The sequence below is a fragment of the Pristiophorus japonicus genome, chromosome 24 (genome assembly GCF_044704955.1).
Source record: "Pristiophorus japonicus isolate sPriJap1 chromosome 24, sPriJap1.hap1, whole genome shotgun sequence".
Classification (NCBI taxonomy): domain Eukaryota; kingdom Metazoa; phylum Chordata; class Chondrichthyes; family Pristiophoridae; genus Pristiophorus; species Pristiophorus japonicus.
Window position 1 is genome coordinate 11,353,399 of NC_092000.1, and position 25,397 is coordinate 11,378,795.

General features: G+C 48.8%; 1 protein-coding gene across 2 annotated transcripts in view; it reads left to right on the forward strand.

Moving 5' to 3' along the window:
- The window catches only part of camsap3 (calmodulin regulated spectrin-associated protein family, member 3), a 224,681-nt gene that overhangs the window by 170,887 nt on the left and 28,397 nt on the right, over positions 1-25,397 (forward strand). For both annotated transcript variants that reach the window (XM_070867249.1, XM_070867250.1), the window contains 4 exons: positions 9,800-9,893; positions 11,504-11,552; positions 16,253-16,329; positions 23,101-23,176. In XM_070867249.1, the coding sequence (XP_070723350.1) occupies positions 9,800-9,893; positions 11,504-11,552; positions 16,253-16,329; positions 23,101-23,176 (296 nt within the window). The remainder of the gene's footprint in view (positions 1-9,799; positions 9,894-11,503; positions 11,553-16,252; positions 16,330-23,100; positions 23,177-25,397) is intronic.

Consider the following 25,397-nt stretch of genomic DNA (forward strand, 5'->3'; position numbering starts at 1 on the left):
GCTGAGAGAGGCGCCTGGGGTTGGGGGGGGGGGTGGAAAATCATTGCAAAAACATTACCAAGGTCCTTAACTAAGTAATCGCTGCAAAAAATTTCAAATATTAAAAAATTAAACACACTTTTTTTTTTTTTGTTGCAGGTTTTCTAACTTACCGCTGCTGGCAGGACTGCACAGGCGGGTTTTACCTGTCGCTGTTCTGGGCGCAGCGTGTGGGTCGGGAGAGTGCCGAAACTCGGACGGTAACGCAATCCGCGTCATTACACGTCCGATGCAGCTCTCCCCGCGGAGGGTCAAAACGCGGCGGAAATACAGTCGCAAACCCCTCGAAAATCCAGCCCAATAATAAGTTTCAATGCGATCGCCTCTCATTCTGCTAAACTCCAAGGAATGTAGGCCAAGTCTGTTCAATTTCTCCTTTTATAGGGCGATCCATTAGTCCCAGGAATCAGTCTGGTGAACCTTCGGCACACTTGATACTCATCTGGAATATCCCAAAGTTCTTTTATAGCCAACAGGTTACTTTTGAAATTACGCTTAGAAGTTTCTTCATCACCATAGGCGGTCCCTCGTATCGAGGATGACTTGCTTCCACGTCAAAAAGGGATGAGTTCACAGGTATTTCAATGAAGGATATGTTCTGCCACCAGGAGCACATCCCCTGAAGTCCCAAGGGATCCCAGCATCCCTTGGGAGCACTGTATATAAGCCGGCCCCTAAGACCTGTTCCTCACTCTGGGGTGTCTTAATAAAGACTGAGGTCACTGTTACTTTAACCTCCCTGTGTGCAGTCTCATCTATCTTAGGAACACAATAACTGGCGACGAGTATACGAATCCAACGTAACGATGCAGCAAACTGTGGGCATTGTTGAGAAGTTCTCGGAGGGTGAGGACTGGGAAGCCTATGTCGAACGGCTAGACCAGTGCTTTGTAGCCAACGAGCTGGACGGAGAAGGAAGCGCTGCAAAAAGGAGAGCGGTCCTCCTCACGGTCTGCGGGTCACCGACCTACAGCCTCATGAAGAATCTTCTGGCTCCGGTGAAACCCACAGATAAGTCGTATGAGGAGCTGTGTACACTGGTTCGGGGGCATCTTAACCCGAGGGAGAGCGTGCTGATGGCGAGGTATCGGTTCTACACGTGCCAGCGATCTGAAGGTCAGGAAGTGGTGAGCTACGTCGCCGAGCTAAGGCGACTTGCAGGACAATGTAAGTGATGTCTACCTGGAGCAGATGCTCGGAGACTTTTTTGTACTGGGTGGGCATTGGCATCCTACGAAAACTTTTGACTGTAGAGACACCGACCCTCAGTAAGGCCATTGCGATAGCACAGGCATTTATGTCCACCAATGATAACACCAAACAAATCTCTCAGCACACAAGTGCTAGCAATGTTCATAAATTAACTGGAACTGTGTTTGCAAGCAGAAATGTACAGGGCAGAAACCACGAGTCTGCAACTGCCAGCAGGCCTCAGGTGACCCAGATGACTGAGTCCGCAACAAAGGATGAATGCAAGGCAATTCACACCTTGTTGGTGTTGTGGAGGCTTCCATTCAGCCTATTCATGCCGCTTCAAAGGGTATGTTAGCAAGAGCTGTGGAACAATGGGGCACCTCCAACGAGCTTGCAAACGAGCTGCAAGCTCTGCAAAACCTGCTAACCACCAAGTGGCAAAGGAAGATCGGTTCATGGTGATCAAAGCAATTTCGAGCCTCAGAGGAGGCAAATGCTGAAGTACACGGGGTGCACACATTTCCGACGAAATGTCCACCTGTAATGCTAAATGTAAAATTGAATGGCTTACCCGTAGCCATGGAACTGGACACTGGCACGAGCCAATCCATCATGAGTAAAAAGATGTTTGAGAGACTGTGGTGCAACAAGGCACTCGGACCAGATCTGAGCCCCATCCACACGAATCTGAGAACGTACACCAAAGAACTCATCACTGTCCTGGGCAGTGCCAAGGTCACAGTGCACGAACTGCCACTCTGGATTGTCCCGGACAATGGCCCCACACTGCTTGGAAGGAGCTGGCTGGGCAAAATCCGCTGGAACTGGAATGACATCCGAGCGCTATCACATGTCAATGAGGCCTCATGTACCCAGGTTCTTAACAAATTTCCTTCCCTTTTTGAGTCAGGCATTGGAAACTTTTCCGGGGCGAAGGTGCAGATCCACTTGGTCCCAGAGGCACGACCCATTCACCACAAGGCACGAGCGGTACCTCATGATGAGGGAGAGAGTGGAAATCGAGCTGGACAGGCTGCAACACGAAGGCATCATCTCCCCAGTGGAATTCAGCGAGTGGGCCAGCCCGATTGTTCCAGTACTGAAAAATGATGGCACGGTCAGAAATTGTGGCAATTATAAAGTAACTATTAATCGTTTCTCGCTACAGGACCAATACCCACTACCAAAGGCAGACGACCTATTTGCGACTCTGGCAGGAGGCAAGACGTTCACCAACCTCGACCTAACTTCGGCCTACATGACGCAGGAGCTGGAGGAGTCTTCGAAAGGCCTCACCTGCATCAACATGCACAAGGGACTGTTCATCTACAACAGATGCCCGTTTGAAATTCGGTCGGCTACAGCGATCTTCCAGAGAAACATGGAGAGCCTACTCAAGTCGGTACCACGCACGGTGGTTTTTCAGGACGGCATATTGGTCACGGGTCAGGACACCGACGAGCACCTACAAAACCTGGAGGAGGTCCGCCAGCGACTGGATTGTGTAGGGCTGCGGCTGAAGAGGTCGAAATGCTTCTTCATGGCAGCAGAAGTGAAGTTTTTGGGGAGAAAGATCGCGGCGGATGGCATTCGGCCCACAGATGCCAAGACAGAGGCTATCAGGAACGCGCCCTGGCCACACAACGTCACGGAGCTGCGGTCGTTCCTGGGACTCCTCAACTATTTTGGTAACTTCCTACCGGGGTTAAGCACCCTCTTAGAGCCCCTACATGTGTTATTGTGTAAAGGTGAGAACTCGGTATGGGGAAAAAAAATAATTAATTGCTTTTGAGAAAGCCAGAAACATTTTATGCTCCAAGCTGCTTGTATTGTATAACCCATGTAAAAGACTTGTGTTAACATGTGATGCGTCGTCGTAAGGAGTCGGGTGTATTACAAAAAGCTAATGTTGCGGGGAAGTTGCAACCTGTCGCCTATGCCTCCAGGAGCTTGTCTAAGGCTGAGAGGGCCAATAGCATGATTGAGAAAGAGGCATTAGCGTGTGTGTTCAAGGTAAAGAAAATGCATCCGTACATGTTTGGCCTCAAATTGGAGCTGGAAACCGATCACAAGCCCCTCATCCCTGTTCGCTGAAAACAAGGGGATAACTACTAATGCCTCAACCCGCATACAAAGGTGGGCACTCACGCTATCAGTGTATAACTCTACCATCCGCCACCGGCCAGGCACCGAGAACTGTGCAGATGCTCTGTCGGCTACCATTGCCCACCACGGGGTTGGAAATGCCGCTGCTCGCAAACTTGTTGATGGTGGCGTAGCCCACAGACTTGTTGATGGTCATGGAAGCGTTTGAAAATGATAAATCACCTGTCACGGCCCGCCGGATTAGGACTTGGACCAGCCAAGATCCTCTGCTGTCCCTAGTAAAAAACTGTGTTCTGCATGGGAGCTGGGCCAGCATCCCCGTTGAAATGCAAGAGCTAATCAAGCCGTTCCAGCAGCGAGAGGACGAGCTGTCCATTCAGGCAGACTGCCTGTTGTGGGGTAACCGCGTAGTGCTACCAAAAAAAGGGCAGGGAGACGTTCATCTCGGATTTCCAAAGCACACACCCGGGTATAGTAATGATGAAAGCGATAGCCAGATCTCACGCGTGGTGGCCCGGTATCGACTCTGACTTAGAGTCCTGTGTACGGCAATGCAGTGTGTGTGCTCAGTTGAGCAACGCGCCCAGAGAGGCACCACTAATTTGTGGTCCTGGCCCTCCTGACCATGGTCGAGGATCCATGTCGACTATGCGGGCCCGTTTCTCGGTAAAATGTTCCTGGTGGTGGTGGATGCTTTTTCAAAATGGATTGAATGTGAAATAATGTCGGGAAGCCTGAGGGCCATGTTTGCCACCCACGGCCTGCCTGACATACTGGTCAGTGACAACGGGCCATGTTTCACCAGTGCCGAATTTAAAGAATTCATAACCCGCAATGGGATCAAACATGTCACCTCGGCCCCGTTTAAACCAGCCTCCAATGGGCAGGCAGAGCGGCAGTACACACAATCAAACAGAGCCTTAAACGAGTCACAGAAGGCTCACTCCAAACCCGCCTGTCCCAAGTACTGCTCAGCTACCGCACGAGACCCCACTTGCTCACAGGGGTGCCCCCGGCTGAGCTACTCATGAAAAGGACACTTAAAACCAGACTCTCGCTGGCTCACCCCAACCTGCATGATCAGGTAGAGAGCAGGCGGCAGCAACAAAATGTAAACGATGGTCGCGCCACTGTGTCACGGGAAATTGATCTGAATGACCATGTGTATGTGCTAAACTATGGACATGGTCCCAAGTGGATCGCGGGCACGGTGATGGTTAAAGGAGGGAATAGGGTGTTTGTAGTCAAACTAGGCAATGGTCAAATTTGCAGAAAGCACCTGGACCAAACGAGGCTGCGGTTCACAGACTGCCCTGAACAACCCACAGCAGACACCACCTTTTCCGAGCCCACAACACACACCCAAAGGATCAACGACACCACGCCGGACCAGGAAATCGAACCCAACAGCCCAGCAAGGCCAGGCTCACCCAGCAGCCCTGCAGGGCCAACAACACGCCAGCCCAGCGAGGGCACAGCCAACACACCAGAACAGACATTTGTACCGAGGCGGTCCACCAGGGAAAGAAAGGCTCCCGACCGCCTCGCCTTGTAAATAGTTTTCACTTTGACTTTGCGGGAGAGTGATGGGAGTGCGTGCTTTACAGATACATGTTGCCCCCACCAAGGAGCACATCCCCCTGAAGTCCCAAGGGATCCCAGCATCCCTTGGGAACACTGTATATAAGCCGGCCCCGAAGGCCTGTTCCTCACTCTGGAGTGTTTTAATAAAGACTGAGGTCACTGTTACTTTAACCTCCTGTATGCAGCCTCATCTGTGTTAGGAACACAATAGTTTGCCCCTGCACGCTGCTCCTTCCAATGGCCCCGGCCTGCTGATGTTCTTGAAGTTTACTGCACGGGAGGAGGCCATTTCAGTCTATCGTGTCTGCGTTGGCCAACAAGAGGCTATCCAGCCTAATCCCACTTTCCAGCTCTCGGTCCGTAGCCCTGTGGGTTACGGCACTTGGAAGTGCACATCCAAGTAATTTTTAAACGTGGTGAGGGTTTCTGCCTCTACCACCCTTTCAGGCAGTGAGTTCCAGACCCCCACCACCCTCTGGGTGAGGAGATTTCACCTCAAATCCCCTCTGAACCTTCTACCAATTACTTTAGATTTATGCCCCCTGGTTGCTGACCCCTCTTCCAAGGGAAATAGGCCCTTTCTATCCACTATATATCTAGGCCCCATAACTTTATACACCTCCATGAGGTCTCCCCTCAGCCTCCTCTGTTCCAAGGAAAACAAACCCAGCTTATCCAATCTGTCCTCATCGCTAAAATTTTGCAGTCCCCGGCAACATCCTCGTAAATCTCCTCTGCACCCTCCTCTAGTGTAATCACATCCTTCCTGTATTGCGGTGACCAGACCTGCACGCAGTACTCTAGCTGTGGCCTAACCAGTGTTTTGTACAGTTCAAGCATAACCTCCCTGCTCTTGTATTCTATGCCTCGGTTTGTCCCTAAGCGCTGGAATTCCCGAACCTCTTCGCCTCTCTTCCCCCCCCCCCCCCCTCTCTCTCTCTCTCATCCTTTAAGACTCCGATTAAAACCTACCTCTTTGACCAAGCGTTCGGTCACCTGCCCTAATGTATCTTCCTTTGGCTCGGGGTTGTATTTTCACTGATTTACGCTCCTGTGGAGTAGCTTGGGGCTATGTTGAAGGCACGGTATGAATGCAAGTTGTTTTCTGGGAGGGCGACGGCAGATTGCAGCTCCTTTTACATGGCGTTGGTTCAGGGTTTGTCTGCTTAGTTCCCAAACCATGCGTCTTGGGCAACAAGACCCAGTTTAAAAATCAGGCCTTTTCTTGGCAACGCTGCCAGATCTACTCGAGGGTTATTGCAGGCAGCTGGGGTGATTTGCCAGAATGATACCGGGGCTAAAAGGGTTAAATTATGGAGGACTGGTTGCATAGACTCTGCTTGTGTTCCCTTGAGCACAGAAGATTGAGGGGTGATCTAGTTGAGGTGTTCAAGATGATTGAAGGATTCAATAGGGTAGAGAGAGAGACAAAATCGGTACATTCCCGGCCTGCACGACCATTAGCAGGCCGGGGCCATCGGAGGGAGCAGCGTGCAACAGCATGCCACTGCAGGGAGCAGCGTGCTGCTGCAGGAGGGCGACGGCTGACTGCAGTGCGGGCAGGTACAGCAGGAGCGGCGAGGTCGGGGCGAAGAAGCGGCGAGAGTTCGTAGAGGGACGTGATCGGGGACAGAAGAGGCGAGGGCCCAGGGGCAGCACGGGCCCAGCCCACACTGTGCGATATGTGCGCGCACTAGGCCCGTGCAGTAGAGCTGGTCTCCAGTCGTCCTGGTTAACCCTTGCCACTGGACCAAGACCTAGCTCTGTCAAGCCCGTGTGGTGGCTGGTGTGCAACGGCCACCCCACGTTAAAAAAAATCCACCCACAGGCATCTTCCACCCTTCAATATGTAGTTCGGGACCTGGAATATTAGGTCCTTCATTGAAACACCTGTGAACTCATCCCTTTTCAGCGTGGAAGCAAGTCATCCCCGTTTTGAGGGACCGCCTATGATGATGATGATGATGATGATTTTTCTCTGGTGGGGGGAGTCCAGAACAAAGGTGGCACTACCTTAAAATTAGATCCAGGCCATTCAGGGATGACGACTTCACACAAAGGGTGGTGGGAATCTGGAAAACTCTTCTCCCCCCCCCCCCCCCCCCCCCCCCCAAAAAGCTGTTGAGGCTGGGGTTAATGTATTCACTGGTGAGTATGCTCACAAGGTTGAATAGTTGTAGAGCTGTTGCTTTGTGAGTGGCTTAGCCAGTCACGTGATGTTCACAAGACTCAATAAAACCCCAGCCAGTTGGGTCTAGGTCATCCACGATGAGGCACGCAGTTGTGAGCCTGGTGGATGAACTGGTAATGTGTCGTGCGATTGTTAAACCTTTGTTAATAAACCAACTAGTTCTTAATAGCAATGTGTTGCTGTGAATTCTTAAGCAAAAAAACCCATGAAGCAAATACATTACATTGGGGGTCAAGATTAAGAGGTTTTTGGTAGGCGAGTGTATTGAGGGTTACGGAACCAAGGTAGGGAGATGGAGTTAAGATACAGATTAGTCGTGGTCTTGTTGCATGGCAGAGCAGGACGGAGGGGCTGAATGGCCTCAAGTCATGTTCCCATGTTTCAGTGATGGTGAAGGATCCAGTGGTGCAAACAGCCCTTCAACACCAATATAAAATAGCCTTTTATTAAGCAGCTGTCAGAAGCAGAGTAACTGCTGCAATGTGAAACAGGCTGTGGTGCGGGCTTTTGATCTCTGGGGCTGGGCCTCTATTATTATTATTATTATTATTATTATTATTATTATTATTATTATTATTAAAATGATAGGTTTGTACAGGAAGCCACAGACAGATTATAGCCTAAAATGTATCGTTGGGGTTTTCATGGGGCCCTTGTGTCTGCTTGAGAAATGTAATTTTTTATGTCAGCGACTACATAATTCAGGCAGCTACTTGGATACTCATTGTAAGGCCCCAAGTGTCAATTATTTTGCATGGTACTCGTAGAATGTGTTGGCTAAATACACAGCCCTCAGTGATGGTAATTAGCCTCAGTGCCAGGATCTGCCACAGGTGAGCTGTACAACTGGGGTTTGATCCCTCTCTCTCTCTCTCTCTCTCTCTCTCTCTCTCTCTCTCTCTCTCTCTCTCTCTCTCGCCCCCCCCCTCCTATCTCTCCCCCTCTCTCTCGCTCTCATTTTCTCCCCCCCACTCTCCCTCTCATTTTCTCCCTCTCTCGCCCTCCCTCTCGCCCCCCCAGGGGGGAAAAGGAACTGTCCCTTCCCAACGGTGTTGATTCCTTGCTGGGATGTGGTTTCAGGAATGCTCTCTGACACCATGCCAAAGTGGCAATTCTTCAAGCACGAGGCTAGATACTACAGTGTCTGCAGGCTAGACGACCGGTGGGGTAGGAGGGGGTGAACCCCAGCTAAGTCCAATCCTGTCCTGATTAAACATTCACGTGAGGGGATTGCTGGATCGTTGATCCAGAGCAGGAACCCTGGCAGATGCTAGAACGTTGAGGCCAATCGTAATATCATTCTGTCCGAAAGGGGATAACTCTGCCCAGACTGAGGATCAAGCCTGTGATGTACCGCTCCCCACCTTGACCAACTGAGACATCGAAATCCAGCACGGGGCTAGTCAATGGCGCAACCAATTGCACCACCAAATCCTGTCCAGCATTCATGATTATTGATCCAGTGCTGTAAATATTCCGTTCTTCAGGCGATAGCTGATTGTTGTTACGTGCCAGTAGACTTTGAATTGCCAAATGCTGAGCCAGATGTTACAGCAGATGGTGTTTCTGTGTGTTAACCACATTTTAATATTCAAGAGAATTTGTTCTGTAGGTTTAACTCGAATGTGGTCAACAGGAAGTTGGGCCAATCCAAAAGACCAAAATGCACCAGGATTGGAGAAATGTGTTTCGGAAATGGGTTTGGCTTCCCTTAGGCATGTTTATCTTTATTTGTCCCTCGACCAACATCACTACAGGAGATTATCTGATCATTGTCTCAGTGTCGTTTGTGGGAGCTTGCTGTGCGCAATTTGTCTGCTGCAATTTCTACGTTACAACAATGTCTACACTTCAGAGTACTTCATTGGTTGAGTGTCAGCCGTGGCTCAGGTGGCCAGCACATTCGCCTCTGAGTCAGAAGGTTGTGGGTTCAAGTCCCGCTCCAGGAACTTGAGCACCTTTTATTAAAACAAAATCTAGGCTGACACTTCCAGTGCAGTACTGAGGGAGCACTGCACTGCTGGAGGTGCAGTCTTTTGGATGAGATGTTAAACCGAGGCCAGGACTCAAATTCTCATTCTTGTTTTCAACTCCCTTCGTGACCTCGCCCCCTCCCTATCTCCATAACTTCCTCCAGCCCCACAATCCGCTGAGATATCGACACTCCTCCACTTATGGCCTCTTGAGCATCCCTGGTGTTAATCGCTTCACCATCAGTGGCCATTCCTTCAGCTGTCGAGGCCCCAAGCTCTGGAATTCTCTCCTTAAATCGCTCCGCCTCCTTTTTTTCTCTTTTAAAATCTACTTTCTTGACCAACACCTGCCCTAATTTCACTTTGTGTGGCTCAGTTTCAAATTTTGTTTGATAATCGCTCCTGTGAAGCACCTTGGGACGTTTTACTATGTTAAAGGTGCTATATAAATGCAATTTGTTGTTAATTAATAGAGCTGTCGGGATTAATAAATATTGTGGAGTTTTTCTCAATGACCCCTTAGAAGGGTCCAGTATCTGTGCATAACTTTCCCTCGAGATTAACTGGATAGATTGTACATGGTCTAAAGAAGGAGCAGACCTGATGGGCCAAGCGACCATTTTGTCTTAAACTGATCAAAGTGATTGGAAGGGTGGTTTTTATTGGTTGAGATTTAGATTTGCGTGCCAATGTGTCTCTCTCTTCTTGGCAGATTAACATCTTGACCTTTGTAGCTGAACTCTTCTGGTGGTTTGAAGTACTGAAGCCAGAATTTGTCCGCCCAAGGGAGGTTCCAGATCTGGAAGGTAAGGAATTAGCATTAAGGTTGCCCATCGGTTCGTAGCCAGCTATTGCCATGGTAACTAATTAGAATGGTTAAGAGGAAAAATGGCAGGGTGTATAGGAAATTGATATGTGGTACACAGTTCATGTCTGTAATGTATGCATCTGTGATTGTTAAACCTTCGTTAATAAATATTGTCCCACTTCAGTCCATCTTGGCTACTCTACCCAAGGTGACTAACCATCTGCCTTGGGTTTGCTGCCCCTGCATCGGTGATCAGCCGAAAGGTTTGGGAAGCCCGGTGCCTTGGGGTTAGATAACCCCGTCATCCTTTTGTTTCTCTAGCCACCCAGAGTAGAGGGAGCTTTATCTGCATTTAACCCACACTCAAGCTGATCTGATGGTGCTGGATACAAATGGAGCCAAATAGCTCAAACATTTTCTATTTGCCCTGCACTAATTTCCCTTGCATTGAGAAAATGAACCACCACGACTTTTTTTGTTTAAAGCCATTGTTGAACCAATGTCTAATGTCTAGGGTATAATCTGGAGCAGGGCGGGGAGGTGGAGGAGATCGATCAGCCATGATATTGAATGGCGGAGCAGGCTCGAGGGTCCACATGGCCTACTCCTGCTCCTATTTCTTATGTTCTTAATTCCGAACACCCATGTTCGATGAAGTATTATTGCTTTGGAAATCAATATGGTGGAGCAACAACCATTTGACTGCCTTGAAAGTGGGGGGAATAAGCCTGAGTTGTAAGGGATGGGGAAGGAGGGAGTGAGAGAAAACCAACCACAAAGTGAAATTAATTGGAAACTGGACCTGGTGCATTCTGAGATGTATTGATGATGTTGCTGTGGTCCAGATAATGGGATTGATGCAGTGGGAAAACTATCTTGAATATTAAGAGGAGCGAAGGTTCGCTGGGTTGATTCCAGTGATGAGGGGGTTGACTTATGAGGATAGGTTGAGCCTATACACATTGGAGTTCAGAAGAATGAGAGGTGATCTTATTGAAACTTATAAGATAGAGGGGGCTTGACAAGGTGGATGCAGAGAGGCTATTTCCACTCACAGGGGAAACTGAAACTAGGGGACATAGTATCAAAATAAGGGGTCGCCCATTTAAAACTGAGATGAGGAGGAATTTCTTCTCTGAGGGTCGTGAATCTGTGGAATTCTCTGCCCCAGAGAGCTGTGGAGGCTGGGTCATTGAATATATTTAAGGTGGAGATAGACAGATTTTTGAGCAATAAGGGAGTGGGGGGGTTATGATGAGCGGGCAGGGAAGTGGAGCTGAGTCCATGATCGGATCAACCATGATATCGAATGGTGGAGCAGGTTCGAGGGGCCGAATGGCCGACTCCTACTCCTATTTCTTATGCTCTTTTATTGGCATTGAGGGATATGGGGATCGGGCGGGAAACTGGAGTTGAGGTCTATGATCAGCCATGATCTTACTGAATGGGGTTCGAGGGGCCGAATGGCCCTATTTCTCGTTCTTCTGTTCCTATCCTCTCAAAGTCTAGATAAATAGTTGGCCGTCAGCATCCTACCGTGACCCTTTCAGTGTGTGTGATTTTTGTAATGCACCATCGCAAGGACCAACCGACTTGTTTCTGTTACAGATGCTTCTGGAAGTGAACCCAACACACCCACAGGGGCCGAGAGCATCAGGTAGGCCTTCAGTTCAGGAGGTCCATCCTGCGCGGTCAAATGTCATTTTGCAGCATTGCTCAATCCCTGTGCGTTGCTGTGATAGCACAGGGCGGGATGATGGGGGGAAGGGAGTCATGCCTGTGAACCCCCGCATTCGACAACTGGCAATCTGTAATAATCCATCATAGAACCATGCACAGCGCAGTAGGAGGCCATTCGGCCCACCGTGACTGTGCAAAAACCATCCAATTAGTCACACCGCCCTGTCATTTCATCATTGGCCAGCAAATTTTTCCAGCGATTCAGCTGTTGCTTCAGCTTTCCATAATCTATAGTATTTTGTTCCATGTTTTTTTTTTGGGGGGGGGGGAAATTTAGAGAATGATTAGGCTAGCCTAGCATGGAATTAAAAAATGAAAAATGTTAAGTACAGGCCTCCGAGATCTATGTGCTCCTCCAATTCTGGCCTCCTGAGCATCCCCGATTTCCATCGCTCCACCATTGGTGGCCATGCCTCCAGCGGCCAAGGCCCCAAGCTCTGGAACTTCCTCCCTAAACCTCTCCACCCCTCTCTCCTTTTAAGACGCTCCTTAAAACCTACCTCTTTGGTCAAGCTTTTGGTCACCTGCCCCAATTTCTTATGTGGCTCGATGACAAATTTTGTTTACCACTCCTATGAAATGCCTTGGGATTCTTTACTACATTAAATGCACTATATAATTTACAATTTGCTGTTATAAACCACACCTGGAGTACTGCGTGCAGTTTTGGTCTCTTTATTTAAGCAGGGATATACTTGCATTGGAGGCAGTTCAGAGAAGATTCACGAGGTTAATTCCTGAGTTGTAGGGGTTGTCTTATGAAGAAAGGTTGAGTAGATTGGGTCTATACTCATTAGCGTTGAGAAGAATGAGAGGTGATCTTATTGAAACATATATGTTTCTGAGGGGGCTTGACAGGGTAGATGTTGAGAGGATGTTTCCCCCCCATGGGGGAATCTGGAACTCGGGGACATAGTTTCAGAATAAGGGGTTGTCCATTTAAGACGGAGATGAGGAGAAATTTCTTCGAGGGTCGTGAATCTGTGGAATTTTCTACCTCCGAGAGCTGTGGAGGCTGGGCCATTGAATATATTCAAAGTCGAGATAGACAGATACGGGAATGAAGAGTTATGGGGAACAGGCAGGAAAGTGGAGTTTCGGCCAATTCAGATCCGCCATGATCTTCTTGAATGGCGGAGCCGACTCGAGGGGCCGTATGGCCGACTCCTGATCTTATTTCTTATAAAGGCTTGTAACTGTTTAAGACACACAGATGTTTTGTATTTTGCTGTTGGCTCCAAGTGTTTATTGTCACTTCCTGTAACCGTTCTGGGCTTGGCCATTTTGAATTTTGTGTAGTAAATGTTCCATGTGTACAAAAGAAATGGGGGAGGGGCCATGTTACAAGCTTGTTCTGGTCTCTATTAAAGTAAATGAGAAGTGGAGTCGGACCAACTCTGGCGAGGACGGAGACAATCTTTAAGCCTGGCACATCAATCATGCTGCAAATCCAAGTTCTAGTCAAATCCAGCTGGGCGGAGATGGAAACTAAAATAAATCAAATTGATGGTGGTGATGTTTCAGAAACCACTTTTTCTTCAAAATTAACATCAGGTTTGCTTTGCTGTTCTCCAGAGGCCTGCAGTTCTGGTTGGAGTGATGATGTTTGGCACCAGTGTTTAGTGTATTGGATGTAAACAGAGAGTGGGTGGGGGAGGAGAGGCCCCAAACATGGAGTCTTTTACCCAAGGGGCTGCTCTTGAACAAATTATCAAAGGCCCAGCAACGCAGCCTCCTCATTAATTGGGAGGGGGTGGTATGCGTGTGAGGGGGGTTCCGTGTGAGGGTCGGTTGCTTTCTATCAATCCTACAGGCTTATATTAGCTTTTGAAAATGGCTCCTCACTGTGACCTGCACTTGAATAGTACCTTTTTTCAAAAAATGTAAATGTTATTGTAAAAACAGATGGCTGTCAGGTTGCACTTTAGCAGTGAACTTAGTGAAAATGTGAAGTTTGATTTCTTAATTTAAGCAGATGCAAACCATAAAAAGCCCCCCTCCCCCGAGTCCTGACTTGGCCTCTTCTCAGCCTGTTTCTCAGTGTCTGAGGCCTGTAGTATGTCAAGTTCGGTCCCGACCGTAACACACCGTTCATGTTGTGCTGGAGTTGTCTACGGCGTAGGTCAATTCATTTCCCTCCTCGGCTCATCTGTGCCTCTGTTACCTCCTAGACTTGGCTACTCCATCATCATCATCATCATAGGCAGTCCCTCGGAATCGAGGAAGACTTGCTTCCGCTCCCAAAGTGAGTTCTTTGATGGCTGCTGGCTGGCCTCCCACATTCTACCCTGCGTGAACTTGAGGTCATCCAAAACTCGGCTGCCCCGTGTCCTAACTGGCACCAAGTCCCGCTCACCTATCACCCGCTGTGCTCGCTGACTTACATTGGGTCCCCGGTTAAGCAACGCCTCGATTTCAAAATTCTCCCTTATTTTCAAATCCCTCCATGACCTCGCCCCTCCCTATCTCTGTAATCTCCTCCAGCCCCACAACCCTCCCAACATGCCTGCGCTCCTCTAATTCTGCCCCCTTGAGCAATCGGTGGCCGTGCCTTCAGCTGCCTGGGCCCCAAGCTCTGGAACTCCCTGCCTAAACCTCTCCGTCTCTCTACCCCTCTCTCCTCCTTTTAAGACGCTCCTTAAAACCTACCTCTTTTACCAAGCTTGTGGTCACCTGCGCTACTTTCTGCTTGTGTAGTATTTCTGAATATATGCTTTTAAGTGGTGGTTGTTGTAAAATTTGCCCACGGGCAAAATGATTGCGCTCAAAGTGAGCTCGTGGCTTGCTGACAGCATAAAGAAACACAAAAACATAGAAACATAGAAAATAGGTGCCAGGAGTAGGCCATTCAGCCCTTCGAGCCTGCATCACCATTCAATATCATTGCTGATCATTCACCTCAGTACCCCTTTCCTGCTTTCTCTCCATACCCCTTGATCCCTTTAGCCGAAAGGGCCATATCTAACTCTCTCTCGAATATATCCAATGAACTGGCATCAATAACTTTCTGCGGTAGAGAATTCCACTGGTTCACCACTCTGAGTGAAGAAGTTTCTCCTCATCTCGGTCCTAAATGGCTTACCCCTTATCCTTCGACTATGTCCCCGGTTCTGGACTTCCCCAACATCGGGAACATTCTTCCTGCATCTAACCTGTCCAGTCCCGTCAGAATTTTATGTTTCTATGAGATCCCCTCTCATTCTTCTAAACTCCAGTGAATACAGGCCCAGTCGATCCAGTCTCTCCTCATATGTCAGTCCTGCCATCCCGGGAATCAGTCTGGTGAGCCTTCGCTGCACTCCCTCAATAGCAAGAACGTCCTTCCTCAGATTAGGAGACCAAAACTGAACACAATATTCCAGGTGAGGCCTCACCAAGGTCCTGTGAGGTAAGAGGGAAGTTTTGGGGTGGGCATTCTTCTTGAACTGCTGCTGTGTGAGTGGTGTGGTGCTCCCACAATGGTTTTAGGTGGATAGCTCCAGGCCACTGGCCCAGTGCCGATGAAAGAGCGACGATATCTGCTTGAGTCGGGATGCTGTGTGACCCGGAGGGGAGCTGAAGAGGCGATGGTGTTCACACGACGTCGCTGCTCTTGTCCCTTCTCCGTGTCGAAGGTCACGAGGGCGGGAGGCGCTGCTAGCTGAGCTGAGCTTGGTGAGTTGCTGGAGTGTCCCCTGTCGATTGTCCGTGCTGTATTCACGACAGACCCCTGGCTATTCCAGTGCTCGCCTGGCTGGCCTCCCACCTTGAGCCCTCCATAAAACTGAGCCCATCCCAAAACTCAGCTGCACGTGGCCTAACTCATGCCAAGTCCCACTCACCCATCACCCCTGTGTTCGCTGAATTCAGCCCGGTCCGGCAACACCTCAATATTTTTTTTAAAAAAATCATCATCCTTGTGTTCAAATCCCTCCAGGGCCTCGCCCCCTTTCCTTTCTCTAATTTCCTCCAGCCCTAAAACTCTCCGAGATCTCGTGATGGGGATAGTGCATGAAAGTAGAGTTGAGGTAGAAGATCAGCCATGATCTTATTGAATGGTGGAGCAGGTTAGAGGGGCCGAATGGCCGCCTCCTGCTCCTAATTATGTTCTTATAATCTGCTCTGCTCTCTAATTCTGCCCTCTTGAGCATCCCTGATTGTAATCGCTCCACCATTGGTGGCCGTGCCTTCAGTTGCTTGGGCCCCAAACTCTGGAATTCCCTCCCTAAACCCCTCCGCCTCTCTTTCCTCCTCTACGGCACTACTTAAAACCTACCTCTTCGACCCAAGCTTCGCCTTATATGACTCGGTGTCAAAATCTGGTGTGGTAACGCTCCTGTGAAGTGCCGCGGGGCGTTTTACTGTGTTAAGGCAGCTATATAAATGCAAGTTGTTATTCTTGTGTCCCAGTTCAAAGGAACTTGCGTGTCGAGACACAGCTAGAAATATAAATGGACACTGGGCCAGCTGACCCACGCCTCCTGTGCTGCATCAGTGCCGACATGGCTTATTAGAATACATTGAATGGCCCAGCCACAAAGCTGCCGGTGTTGGGTCTGCTCGTACCACGTGATCCCTTTTATTGTGGCAGAGGTTAATTGTGTTCATTGATTTTTCAACTCTCTCTGCTTGTTTCAGTCGACTGCCGGCCTTCCTGCTGAAGCAGCCTTTCCTGCCTGTGATTCAGCAGACGTCCCCTGGAAGAAGAAGCTCAGGTAATGGGATGTCCTTGGCCCAGGGCTTTGCCGGAAACAATGCTCCGAGATTAGGGGACGCCTCCACCCCTCCAGGATTTTGCCCTAGGGGTCTCCAGGAATTGGAAATGAATCTCCCGGACGTCGCTGTGAGCAGCCAGTGGCTCAGTGGGCGACACCCTCGCCTCGGAGTCAGAAGGTTTATGGGTTCAAGCCCCCACTCCAGCGACTCGAGCGCACAAATCTAGGCTGACCCTCCCAGTGCTGAGGGAGAGCTGCACTGCCATCAGATGGGGCGTTAAACCGAGGCCCCGTCTGCCCTCTCAGGTGGACGTAAAAGATCCCATGGCACTATTTCGAAAGAAGAGCAAGGGAGTTATCCCCGGCGTCCTGGGGCCAATATTTATTCCTCCATCAACATCACTATAAAAAGCAGATTATCTGGTCATTATCACACGGCTGTTTGTGGGAGCTTGCTGTGCGCAAATTGGCTGCCGCGTTTCCTTTGAGTTCTTGTCTCCGAATGACGGAAAATGTTGCTTGTGTTGGAAAGCCTGCTGATTGCTGTCTTCTCAATTTGAAAAATTGCGTTGCGGTGATGATGATTATACTTAAGGGAATGGCAGCATCATGGTAATTGTTATACTCGGCATAAATGGTGAGACTGAGTACTGTGTGTAATGAACAAGTGTGATCTTAGCTCCTTTAATAAGATTCCAGAGTGCAGGTACCTTGTGGGTGGCCTGCTTATATACCGTGCTCCAAAGGGATGCTGGGATCCCTTGGGACTCCAACAGGTAGGCAACTAATGATCTGTAAGTAAGTAACGAATAACTAATGGCCTGGACTAATGATCCAGAGACCAGAGTTCAAATCCCACCATGGCAGCTGGGGAACTTAAATTCAGTTAAGTAAATCTGGAATAAAAAGCTAGTAGCAGTAATGGTGACCGTGGACTTTGACGTTAAAACCCATCTGGTTCACTAATGTCCTTTTCAGGGAAATCTGCTGCCCTTACCCGGTCTGGGCCTATACGTGACTCCAGACCCACAGCAAGGTGGTTGACTGACCTGAGTCCATGATCGGATTGTCCGTGATCGTATTAAATGGTGGAGCAGGCTCGAGGGGCCGTATGGCCTACTCCTGCTCCTATTTCTTATGTTCTTAGGACTCTTCACTCCCCTCTTCAATGGCCTAGCAAGCCATGCAATTAGGAATGGGCAATAAATTCTGGCCTTGCCAGCGATGCCCACATCTCGTGAACTAATATTTTTTTAAAAACTAGTAGTTTTCCTGTTGGCCGTAATCCATTGATCAATACAAGTGATGGTTGTTATGGCGACGGAATTGCGAGACTTCAGACACTTGCTCGCTAGCGCTACCTAGCAGCATGTAACTACACTGACGGCTGACGTGTCAAAATTGAATGGGAAATATTGACATGACACTTGACCTTGGCTCAGTGGTAAACGTTCTTGTCTGAGTCGGGGGTGGGGGGGGGGGCAGGTTGGGTTTAAGCCTTGCTCTAGACTCCGCAGCGCTCCCTTGGGAGAGCATCATGGGAGGTCCCTTGAAACGAGGATGACTTGCATCCATGCCAAAAAAGGACGAGTTCACAGGTGTTTCAATGAAGGTCACAAACTTGCATCCTGAAGGGTGGAAGATGCCTGTGTGTGGATTTTTTTAACGTGAGGTGGCCGTTGCACACCAGCCACCACGGGCTTGACACAGCGAGGTTTTAGAAACATGGAAAATAGGTGCCGGAGTAGGCCATTTGGCCTTTGAGCCTGCACCACCATTCAATATGATCATGGCTGATCATGCAACTTCAGTACCCCATTCCTGCTTTCTCTCCATACCCCTTGATCCCTTTAGCCATGAGGGCCACATCTAACTCCCTTTTGAATATATCTAATGAACTGGCCTCAACAACTTTCTGTGGTAGAGAATTCCACAGGTTCACAATTCTCTGAGTGAAGAAGTTTTTTCTCATCTCGGTCCTAAATGGCTTACCCCTTATCCTTAGACTGTGACCCCTGGTTCTAGACTTCCCCAAAATCGGGAACATTCTTCCTGCATCTAACCTGTCCAGTCCCGTCAGAATTTTATGTTTCTATGAGATCCCCTCTCATCCTTCTAAACTCCAGTGAATATAAGCCTAGTTGATCCAGTCTTTCTTATGTCAGTCCTGCCATCCCGGGAATCAGTCTGGTGAACCTTCGCTGCATTCCCTGAATAACAAGAATGTTCTTCCTCAGATTAGGAGACCAAAACTGTACACAATATTCAAGGTGTGGCCTCACCAAGGCCCTGTACAACTGCAGTAAGACCTCCCTGCTCCTATACTCAAAAATCCCCTAGCTATGAAGGTCAACATACCATTTGCCGCCTTCACCGCCTGCTGTACCTGCATGCCAACTTTCAATGACTAATGTACCATGACACGCAGGTCTCGTTGCACCTCCCCTTTTCCTAATCTGTCACCAATCAGATAATTTTCTGCCTTCCTGTTTTTCCACCAAAGTGGATAACCTCACATTTATCCACATTATACTGCATCTGCCATGCATTTTCCCACTCACCTAACCTGTCCACTCGCCCTGTAGCCTCTTGGCATCCTCCTCACAGCTCACACTGCCACCCAGCTTAGTGTCATCTGCAAACTTGGAGATATTACACTCAATTCCTTCGCCTAAATCATTCATGTATATTGGTACAGTGGCAAGGATTATCCAAGACGACTGGAGACCAGCTCTGGTGCACGGACCTGGTGCGCGCACATATCGCACAGTGTGGGCTGGCCCGTGCTGTCCCTGGGCCCCGATCACGTCCCTCTACAATCTCTCGCCGCTCCCTCGCCCCGACCTCGCTGCTCCTGCTGTACCTGCCCACGCCCCAATCACCGACCTGGACCTTGATGACGTCCCTCTTCGCTGCCGTCGCCCTCCTGCACCAGCTCGCACTGCTCCCTGAAGCGGCCTCCGCTCGTTTTATGGCCCCGACCTGCCGCCGGTGTTCTCGGGCAGGTCGGGGCCTCCACGCTGCTCGTGAGAGCACTGAGGTGCCGACTCTCCGTTCCTGCAATGGAGCTTGAAACCTCCAGCCTCCTGATGTGGCCGAAGGTGGTGCCGACTGATCCAGGTGGTCCGATCCCGACAAGCCGGGAGCCGGAGATGTGCGGAACCTGGATCAAAAACGGTCTTTAAATTGCGGCCTTTCCCGACGCCCGCGACCTCTTCCGTCGCCAGGGCACCTTCCACATGGAGAAAAGAAACTTGATTTAAAACATCCTCTGTGGCAGAAGAAATAATAAGCGCCTGACAATGAGCGTCGTGCAGTAATTCCATCTTGCCATGTGTTGTTGATTATAAGCTACTTCATGGTTGCAGCTTATCATTAGTGCAGTTCAATTGAATTACCTTGTAATTTGCCGTTAGTATCTATTAATCTATAATTATGACCTGCTGTTGTATCTCCACGCCCACAGAATACACCCCATAATAATTGAACAAACCAAAAAAAATGCAGCTAAAGACTAATCACCTTATAATGACACCTTCATGTTTTTCCTCTGATGTGGGTCTGTGGCTTCAGCAGGGCTGCTGTTATGTATTACAACATCACCTATAATATCTTTTTAAAAAAATCAAACCCTTCCTGTTTCCTGGCCACTTTTTCCATTAAGTTCCTACGTCCGTGTTTATAATGGAAACTGTCGGGCTGCCTTTGTAATCTGCTGCTGTGCACGCTGCAGCGCCTCCACTGGCAGGAGGGTGGAATTACAGCGTAACACGTTTACATAGGTTGTTTTCATAGAGTGTGGACATGAGATTTCTTATAAAGGAATTACAGAAATAGGGATAGAATGAGTGATTTTAAAGTAGGGACTGAGTTACGTCTTCGTGACCTGGTCCAGTTATCGCTGCCTGGCCTGGACTCCCCACAGGAGATTGGCTAGCGGTGTCAGCTGGGGCTCGATGGGTAGCGTACTCTCGCCCCTGAGTCAGAAGTTTGTGGGTTCCACTCCCACTCCAGAGACTTGAGCACAAAACTCTAGGCTGACACTCCCTGATGCTGTCCTGAGGGAACGCTGCATTGTCGGAGGTGCTGCCTTTTGGATGAGACGTTCAACCGAGGCCCCCGTCTGCTCTCTTGGCTAGGCGTAAAAGTTCCCGTGGCCACTATTTTGAAGAGTTATCCTCCGTGCCCTGGCTAATATTTCTCCCTCGATCAACATCATAAAAGAAACGGATTCTCCGGCCATTATCACATTGCTGTGTTGTGGGAGCTTGCTGTGCGCAAATTGATTGCCGCGTTTCCCACATTACAACAGTGACTACACTCCAAAAGTACTTCATTGGCTATAAAGCGCTGTGGGATGCCCCGAGGTTGTAAAAGGTGCTATATAAATGCAAGCCTGCCTTTCTTTACGGTATCATTTTTAAAAAAAACTACGCAATGTATCTCTAATTCCCCCTTCCAACATTTAGTTTGTGTTTGACACATACGTTATAAATAGCCTGGCAATCATCTTTCTTGTGCTTTTACTTAAAATGTGTTGTAGTTTCAAGTGAAGCTTTGTTTGTCTGACTGATGGCTCAGCGGGATAGAGTCCCATTGCCAGCATTGGTGCCTTTCGAGGCTGGACACTGACGTTCCAAGGGCTGTGGTAAACACCACTCGAAAGTAGAAGGGATTAGTTCTGCATTGGAGATTCAAGTCTGTAGGGCCGAGTGTGGGAAATGCAGCAGCCAAATTGTGCACAGCAAGCTCCCACAACAGCAATGTGATGATGACCAGATAATCTGTTTTTTTTGTTATGTTGATTGAGGGATAAATATTGGCCCCAGGGCACCGGGGAGAACTCCCCCCTGCTCTTCTTCGAAATAGTGCCGCAGGATCTATTACATCTAGCTGAGAGAGCAGACGGGGCCTCGGTTTAACGTCTCATCCGAAAGACGGCACCTCCGACAGTGCAGCACTCCCTCAGCACTGCACTGGGAGTGTCAGCCTAGATTTATTGTGCTCAAGTCCCTGAAGTGGGACTTGAACCCTTAACCTTCCGACTCTGAGGCGAGAGTGGTACCCATTATTATTTCAAGCCCCAATCCACACCGTGTCGCTGAATTAGATTGTATTCAAGTCTGTCGGCTAAACTGTTATCTGTTGAGTTGGGGGGTCCGGACACACTCTTGGTACTGATGTGCGCTAACGGCACGTTTTTCTTAATTGCTGCCTTTTGAAGTGTACGTATTACTTGAAGTTGTTTCTTTGACAGCTCAGTGATGGAGACACTGTTTGTTTTGGCACAATCCTAATAAGCTCTCTGAATGAACATGTATAAATCCGATCCATTTCTGCTTAAAACGCATGTGTGGTCCTTTTTAAGCTGTGGGTTCTGAACACGGACTAAAATGCCAAGTTCCTAGGATAATTAAGCTATCCTAGCGGTTCTTCCCCATTAAGGACAGGAAGAAAATGAGTGCGCTTCTGACCATGCTTTCCTCTTTTGCCAAGAATGCAGGGCATCCAGATTCAAATCTGCCACAAAGCACTGATTGAGGCCAATTGGTCTTTTCCCCAGCCTGACTCTAGACCTGGCACCGATCGGCATTTATGGTTAACTTCCAAAGCCAGAATTTCCTCGCCTCGCATTCCAGATGTTTGCCTCTGCTTTGGGCGTGTTTTGTCATCCCCCCCCCCCCCCACCCCCCGCCAACCACGCCAGGGCTGCTGGAAATGAACCAAGTAGCAGGAATGGGAGTGGACTGGCACTGTCTGCCTCTCTCGCCAGCAACGAGCGAGACCTCTTCGCAGCCCGTTCTCTTGAGTGAAGCACAATATGTGGAGGTGGCCTTTCTAGTTATTCGGTGATGCATTAACTTTCCAGTGTCGCCTTCCCGTGAAATCCAGCAGCCACCAGTTGGAATGATCTTTTTAGAAAAGAAAGACTTGCATTTATATAGCGCCTTTCACGGCCACCGGACGTCTCGAAGCACTTTACAGCCAATGAAGTACTTTTTGAAGTGCAGTCACTGTTGTAATGTGGGAAACGCGGCAGCCAATTTGCGCACGGCAAGCTCCTGTTTTTGTTATGTTGATTGAGGGATAAATATTGGCCCCAGGACACCGGGGATCACTCCCCTGCTCTTCTTTGAAATAGTGCCGTGGGATCTTTTCCGCCCACCTGAGAGCAGACGGGGCCTCGGTTTCACGTTTCATCCGAAAGACGGCACCTCCGACAGTGCGGCGCTCCCTCAGTACTGCACTGGGAGTGTTGGCCTAGATTTTTGTGCTCAAGCTCCTGGAGTGAAACCTGAACCCACAACCTTCTGATTCGGGTGAGGGTGCTACCCATTATTATTTCGAGCCCCAATCGACGCCGTGTTGCTGAATTAGACTGTATTTCATTGCAGTGGGAAAGTATTGTTCCATTGTGTTGTGTATAGAAGAACTCCACGAGGCTGAGTACTGTGAGCTAAACTTAGTGTGACCTTAGTCGTCTTTATTACAACTCCAGAGTGCCTAAACAACATGGCAGCCAACCTTTTTTTATATTGGCCCTGCACATGTGTGCAGGTGACCATTGGGACTCCAACAGTCGCGCCCTCTGGTGGCAAGTATTACATAGTTACATACATAACACATTGTAACTAGCCAATTACAGTGACAGTTGAGGCAATGTCTCTGTCTGCCTAGCCAACCGAGGCAAGCCAGAGGTCACCTTTTGAGTGTTTTTTTTTCTCTGTTAAATATAAGCATTGAACCATCTGTGCATATTCTTCTCCTCAGGTCCACTGAATCACTCTACCTCAATGTCACAAGTTGATTCCTTTGGAAAGGCATGGACGAAGAAGCAAATAAAGAGGTAATTTTAGACATTGGAACAAATGATGGGAATAAGAAAGTATAATGCTGACCATCCAACTTGTCCTGTTATGTGGGGGCTGGACAAGGTGGATGCAGAGAGGATATTTCCACTCATGGGGAGGAAACTAAAACTAGGGGGCATAGTCTCCGAATAAGGGGCTGCCCATTTAAAACGGAGATGAGGAGCAATTTCTTCACTGAGGGTTGGAATTCTCTGACCCAGAGAGCTGTGGAGGCTGGGTCATTGAATATATTTAAGGTGGAGATAGATTTTTGAGCAATAAGGGAGTGAGAGGTTATGGGGAGCGGGCAGGGAAGTGGAGCTGAGGCCAGGATCGGATCAGCCATGATCGTAATTGAATGGTGGAGCAGGCTCAAGGGGCCGTATGGCCTACTCCTGCTCCTATTTCTTGTGTGGCCAATTGAGTCCGACCACTGATCCATTTTAACCTCCTGCTGGTCTATGTTCAGTCAGGAATTGGTTAATTAATGTAGTGTAGCACTTTATCATTTCAAGAATATATTCTTGATTTCCCCCCCCCCCTACCCCCCCCAAAGTCTGGAATCTTCTTTAAGAAGCCTCCCTTTTTTTCTTTCGTAATGTTTCTTCACTCAGAGGGTGGTGAATCTTTTGAATTCTCTGTCCCAGAGGGCTATGGATGCTGAGTCCTCTGGCTTATATTCAAGGCTGAGATCGTGCAGGGAACTGGATGATCAACCATTATCTTATTGAATGGCGGAGCAGGCTCGAGGGGCCGAATGATCACCTCCTGCTCCTATTTCTTATGTTCTTCTGTTCTTAATCGCCAGTGATGAAAGTGTCCGATACAATGAGTGGAGTCGATCGTAATCTCGCACAAGCAATTGAGCCTGGAGAGTGTGCAATGCCGAATTGGGCCCATAGAGTTGTATAATATCGGTGGCTATTGGCTCATGGATTGGAGGGCCGGTGGGGCTAGGGGCGAGGGCTGTACTTTAAATGGATAAAGGAATTGTAGCCACTGTATTTCTTTTCAGAGCAGAAGATGGATCTGGTTACTTGCTTCTAGCAACAGTGAACCAGTATCTAACGGTTATGGTGCAATTTGACACACTCTGTTGCTATGGAGGGTTGCTAAGGTTCTACACGCCCCCGTGAGAAATGGCCTACTTTAATGTAGAAGAGAAAATAGGGCACTGATACAACGATACATTTTAATTGTGACTTTCTAAATTGAGGTTATTAGTCACTACAGGAGAGTTTTTCCAGACCTTAACTTCGTAGTTCAGGGCTTGACAGGGTAGATGCAGGGAGGATGTTTCCCTCTGGCTGGGGAGTCTAGAACCAGGGGTTACAGTCTCAGAACTTGCCAGAGAGGCAGTGCATCGAAGGTTCACCAGACTGATTCCTGGGATGGGGGGATTGTCCTATGAGGAGAGATTGAGTAGACTAGGCCTATATTCTCTAGAGTTTAGAAGAATGAGAGGTGATTCATACAAAATTCTTACAGGGTAGATGATTCCCTCTGGCTGGGGAGTCTAGAACCAGGGGGGTCACAGTCTCAGAATAAGGGGTTGGCCATTTAGGACTGAGATGAGGAGAAATTTCTTCACTGAGGCTGGTGAATCTTTGGAATTCTCTACCCCAGAGGGCTCAGTCGTTGAGTATATTCAAGACAGAGATCGATAGATTTTTGGATATTAAGGGAATCCAGGTAAATGGGGATCGTGCAGGAAAGTGGAGTTGAGGTAGAAGATCAGCCATGATCTTATTGAATGGTGGAGCAGGCTCGAGGGGCCGAATGGCCGACTCCTGCTCCGAATTCTTATCTTAACCAGGAATAGAATTCCTCGCTGTCCTTTTAGGGGAGCGAGAGATTAAATTCAGCAGCAAATCTCTCCAGGGTCCAGTTCACCTGCTCCAGACACAAGTTGCAGGTGAATTTTCCGCCACTGAGTCTCGACTGCTGGCCGCCAGTATTGGAGAGATCACACCAGTGCAGTTCGTGATTTTAACGTGCGCACAAATTCCCCTTGACTGCTGTCGGAGGACGAGAGCAGGGCAGTGGGATTAGCTTTGGATTGCTTTGGCAAAGAGCTAGCACGATGGGCCGAATGGCCTCCTTCTGTGCTCTTCTCTTCTTGTGGTTCTATTGATCTCAAAACCGACCTCATGATCGACGAGAGATGAGGAAGACATGTGGTCCATTTTCGCTCGTCCATAGCGTTAACTCTCCAAT